The sequence below is a fragment of the Aptenodytes forsteri genome, unplaced genomic scaffold (genome assembly GCF_000699145.1).
Source record: "Aptenodytes forsteri isolate BGI_AS27 unplaced genomic scaffold, ASM69914v1 Scaffold55, whole genome shotgun sequence".
In the NCBI taxonomy this organism is placed as follows: Eukaryota; Metazoa; Chordata; class Aves; order Sphenisciformes; family Spheniscidae; genus Aptenodytes; species Aptenodytes forsteri.
In genome coordinates, this window is record NW_008796063.1 from 10,629,241 (window position 1) to 10,634,364 (window position 5,124).

Below are 5,124 nucleotides of genomic sequence, written 5' to 3' on the forward strand. Positions count from 1 at the left end.
GGCGTTGAACCGAGCATGCTGCGTAGGTGGGTCCCCCCAGCATCGGCTGAGTTTCTAACTGGTGAATTCTGGTTCATGTAACAGAACTGCTCTGCCACCCTCTTGCCAGGAAGAAGCTACAGGACAAACAAGAGAAGCGACTAACCTTGCCCCGTGCCCTGGCAGTGCAGCGAGCATGCCAGCCAGTGCCCAAGGTGGAAGCAAACTTGTTTGACAGTGTTTACCTGGAGGGAGTGGGAAGATGGAGAGTGGAAAATCCCCAAATACGAGGCCAAAAGGAGAGAAGTTTCAGAATAGGGGTTAAGGAAGAGGAAGAAAAGCACAGGCTTTGGGGGCAAAAGGGACTTTTCCCCCCCGCCCCAACTAAGCCAAGATCAAAGGGAAGGTTCCTGGAGAAGGGAGCAGGGTCTGTGTTATAGTCAGTTTAAGGATACAGTTTCTCGAGAGGAGTTCAGGGAGAGGAAGCAATGACAAGCTGATAAATAACTTCCCTTTTTTCCCCCTGGATCTGTGCATCTCCTGTGTTGCTGAAATCCTTTGCAGAATCTGTCTTTAGTTTCAACTACTGCACGTGTCTGGTAACATGGGAACTGCTGCCTACACGGTGAGGCCTCTTGAAGGCTTAGCTGGTGCCTTGGGAGAGTAGGTCTAGACGATTTGGTGGTGGGGTTTGAGAAGCGGGTGCTGCCTAAGTGATGTGCCCTTCAAAGGTGCTCCAAAAGATGCTGGAGATGAGTGGAGAGGGAGCACGGTGCGAGACAGTGGCTCAGCTTGGGGAGTGTCCAGGAGAGGGAGCTGGATCCGGGACAGAGCAGCACGTCTAGGAAATGCTGCACACGTGTGAGCAATAAACGGCGCTCGCCGGACCTGGGCCCCGATGGCTTGGGAGGGCAATGGATCGAAACGTAGGTGGAATGGTCAGGATTTGGTTTGGGTTAGATGAGTTCTTCAACGAATTAAGGCTGTTGCAGATGGGATTTAGTTGTGAAATCATAATATATGAAATATCAGCGGTGCAGCATCTTGTAAGAAATCGGTGCTCTGGGAGAAAACCCCTTTGGAGCCCAAACTGGGCAATCTTTAGATGTGCAGTTCATGCCAACCTATAATGCAGTCTTTGCTGCTTTCAGACTTAAAAAGGCTGTACAGTATTTTGTACATACAGTGTGTACTTTTCTGCAATTGCTATAGTTTCTTTTTCCTAATTTACCCTTTCCTTGTTTATCTTGCACACTGTGCAGGGGTCTAATTTGGATTTTTTTTAGAAAAAAACCTGCTTAGCAGTTATGGGTTGGGACAGCAATTTCTGTAGCATTTAGAGGTGAATTTGATTAGCACTTTTGGAAAACTGTGCAGCAAATTGCAGTGCTAATCAAGGGAAATCAAGCCATGGAGTTTTAAGGCAGAGTTGGTCTTTATTTTTTTTTTTTTAAACCAAAAATGAAGATATTAAGTTGTCTGAGGCTCAGAAGCATTACATTTCTGCCTGTTTCATGTGTCAGGCTTTCTGATTACACAGTTGTGCTGAACAGAGTGTTGATAGAAAAATATGAATACTCTAAAATATAAACCACTTAATTTGAGGTCCAAAGCTGATTCTTTAGTGTTGCGATCTGTTTTTTCTCTTGTCCCTCCCTGTCTGTAATTGAGTAGAATATTCTGCATGTCTTTTTATTAGTTTGTAAAATCCTTCACTGTGTATAAAAGATGGACGGGAAGAGATGCAACCAGTTAAACCCCCGACTTCATTGTGTTAGCGCTGTGATTCAGGATCTGTTGAAATCAATGGGAACCCTCCCAGTGACCTCAGATATGCGTTGGACTGTGAGTTTTAGTGGTTTTTCAAATGAGAACAAAACACACGCCATGTGCAAAGTGATGGAGTAAGTGTTAAGTGGATTAACTGAAATCCACTGGAGACCTTTGTGTGTGTCTGGGGGGAATGGGACATTTATTTTTATTCCCTGGGGCTGCAGACTTTGGGTTGTTAGTTGAACTTCAAGGAAGTGGGAATCCAGGCCTGAACTCGGGGTATAGTTTCACATAGACTTTCCACCAGTGTTCCCAGTGAGAGACACCAGCCAGATGAACACCAGAATTCTTGTTTGCAGAATGACGGTATTCAGATAAGGAAGGAAACAGATTTGATCATTAACTGAGGAAGGCTGGGGGGAGACAGATTGGCCTTTTGCAAGACCTCTGGTATTGCTGCATGTGACGTGGCTGGTGTTTGGATAATGTTTGAAAGATGGGTAAGTTAGCTGCTGGGAGCAAAATGTATGAAGCATAATCAGAAAATGTTGGCCTTCATTTTTTTTTCTGAGAAATGGAGATTACTGCAGTTACGAACTGCAAATTGGTAACTGGAGGAGATTCCTAAAATATGAGATAATCCCTAGAAGCCGACCAACTTTCTCTGTAGAACATCAAATTCTAGGTCTATAATCTGTAATTAAATTGCTTATGTGCTGTTAAAAAAAGCATCTGGCTGTTCTAAGATTGTCCAGTGCAAGAGCATAGACACTATAAATGAGAGCGCTGTAGTGACATATAAAAAGTAGCAATTTAGAGGACAGGAAAATATTAAGACTTTGTATTTCCAACCTACCAGGATGTGAGGATCCAGAAGGTCAACCCATAGCATAACTACTGTCTTTTGCGATTGCGATGGATAACCATTAACCATTACACTGCCAGAAGAATTAAGGTGTCCTTTAGACACCTCTTAAATGGTGTGTATGAGTTTAAGCTGTCTCATTAACAATATTTTGAAATATTAAGGGTTTTCAATATAAGCATAAAATCCAGTACTTGATAGATGCACAGATAGCGATATGTAAAAATGCAGGTATGTTGTCCGCTAAAGTCAAAGCATAACGTTGCAGGCACAATCTGCTATCAGTCTGCTGTGGGTTATTTGTGCTGGGAGCAGCAGACATTGTAAATCACCATCAACAACAAAACCCATGCTGGAGCTGTTGTCTATTTACAGGGCAAAATGTTTTGTGAAACTGAAATAGGAGGGGTCAGAAAGTACAGCTGTGTCTTTGCTGCTGCAAAGCTGAAGGGAGTTGCGTGTGCTCTTCTGGCTGCTTCAGCTGTGCTCCCCAGGATCCGTGCGTGAACTGAGGGTTTCTCGGTGTCTCCTTACCAAATGCGTTTTGTAGAAAGGAAATTCTGTCTGAAAGTCTTGAAATTAATATATTACTTTCACTTGTACTCTGCAGTGCAATTAAGCTGTTTTCCTCATCTGCATTAGGAGATGAATAGCGTGTGTGACTAACCTAGGGTCACGCAGAGTCTAACAGAGCTGGGCTGAGCCTCCTGTTTCTACATTGGGTCAGGTCGCTCAGTTACAGGGAGCTTTTCCCAGAAGTGCATTGTTGAGTTTGCCTGAAGCAAGTGGCATGTCCCTTACAGCTGTTGAGGAGAAAATTATCTCAAAACAGACTCTGTGCCATTTCCTGGTGTGAAGGCAGAGACAGTATTTATAGAATTCCTCTGCCTTCTGCACCGTGGTTAATAGAAATGACTGTGTTGTATTTTAATGGAGATGAGGATATGTGAATAAATTCCTTCCTGAGGCATGAATATACTTCTGTGACTCTGGACTCAAAATATGTACTTCAGCCTGAATGATTTCTAATACTGTTCATTTCCCCCCTCCCCTTTGTTTTCCTCTAGTTGTGGCCTTCCTGGTGGCGTATCATCAAAACAAGCAGCTAATAGGAGAGAAGGGGCTGCTCCCTTGTAAACTGTACCTGCAGAACGTCAAAAAGTATTTCAAAGGGAAGATAAACCTGGATGCTCTGAGCTATGCGCCAACAATCATCTGGTTTCTGGACTGGTCAGACATGGACAGCATCTTGGACTACCTCTCCCTGTTTGGCCTGGCAACTTCAGCCTTTGTATTGGTAACTGGATGTGCAAACATGGTCCTCATGGCTGTCCTGTGGGTTCTTTACCTCTCGTTAGTCAATGTTGGACAGATCTGGTAGGTTAACAATCTCTCTGCTTTGTTTTTCTCTGTAATCTCTTGCTGTTCATTGTACACATTGACTTTCTATTACCATTTGAGGTTGGTAATCTGGTAAGGAGCGATGCAGGAATGTGAGATAAGGAAAGCATTTGGCAGAAATGAGTTATGGGCATGCCCCTGCTCTCTCTCTTACCTGGGATATCTGCTCTGATTTCTGTTGTCCTCTGTGAGAGGCAAATTGGCTGCATTAACGTGCCATGCTACGCGTTGTCCCTGCTGTGGAGTACTTTCCCTCATGGCTGTTGCAAGGGAATTCCCCTAATAATTACTTTTGAGATGGTTTCTCAATTTTAAGTTTTATCCAGAAGAGAGCTGGAACACTCAGGATAAATACATAAAACCTGTGGGGAAAAAGTAAAGGAGAAATAGTGTCTGCACATCGCCTTGCTGCAGGGAAAGACTGCGGTGCAAAATGAAAGGCTTTAGGTGGTCCTTACAGTTGTCAAGACACCAATTACATTTATTAAGAGGATGGGCCTTTAGGAAACCACATTTCATTAGTTGACCTCTTCAAGTACCTCTCCACCTGTAGCAGAGGTGATGTGGTAACTTTGGGGAGGTAAAAGTCATGCCATGAAGGGGTGCCCAAGCTGTGAACATGATACAGCTGTGTCATTGAGATGTTCTGGCTCTACAACACATTACAGGACACCTTCCGTAGAGATGAGCTCAGTGGATTTAATCTTGAGGAGTTGCATGTGCTTGGGCAGCCCTGCGTCTTGTCCTGTCCCATTCATTCCTATCCTACTCCACATGGTATGTAAGTGGGTGAAGGATAGCTTCAGTTTTCTGAAAAGCTCTGTTCTCTGAGCTCTTAACTCAGCGTGAACTTAAGACTGTGAAAGCAAGCCACAAAATTTGAAAAATAACTTGGTGGATAGTTTTCCATAGCCCATTTCCAAGTTATTCCAAAATCGCTTGTCTATTTTTCTAGATGTTTTATGTTACAGGGCAAGAATTCAAGCATCGTCCTGCTCTCATTTCCAGAGATACAGGAGCTTGTGTCATTGTAGCAGCAAAATCTGGATGTGTTCCTTGACTTCTTTCTCTTTGCGTTTCGGGGGGGGGGGGGGGGGGGAAACCAT

At 43.9% G+C, this 5,124-nt stretch overlaps 1 protein-coding gene across 1 annotated transcript in view; it reads left to right on the forward strand.

The window, feature by feature from the left end:
* Positions 1 to 3,680: 3,680 nt before the first annotated feature.
* The window catches only part of LOC103905026 (lipase maturation factor 1-like), a 73,542-nt gene continuing 72,098 nt past the window's right edge, over positions 3,681 to 5,124 (forward strand). The window contains exon 1 of the mRNA XM_019473954.1: positions 3,681 to 3,994. Within this exon, the coding sequence (XP_019329499.1) occupies positions 3,855 to 3,994 (140 nt within the window). The 5' untranslated portion in view covers positions 3,681 to 3,854. The remainder of the gene's footprint in view (positions 3,995 to 5,124) is intronic.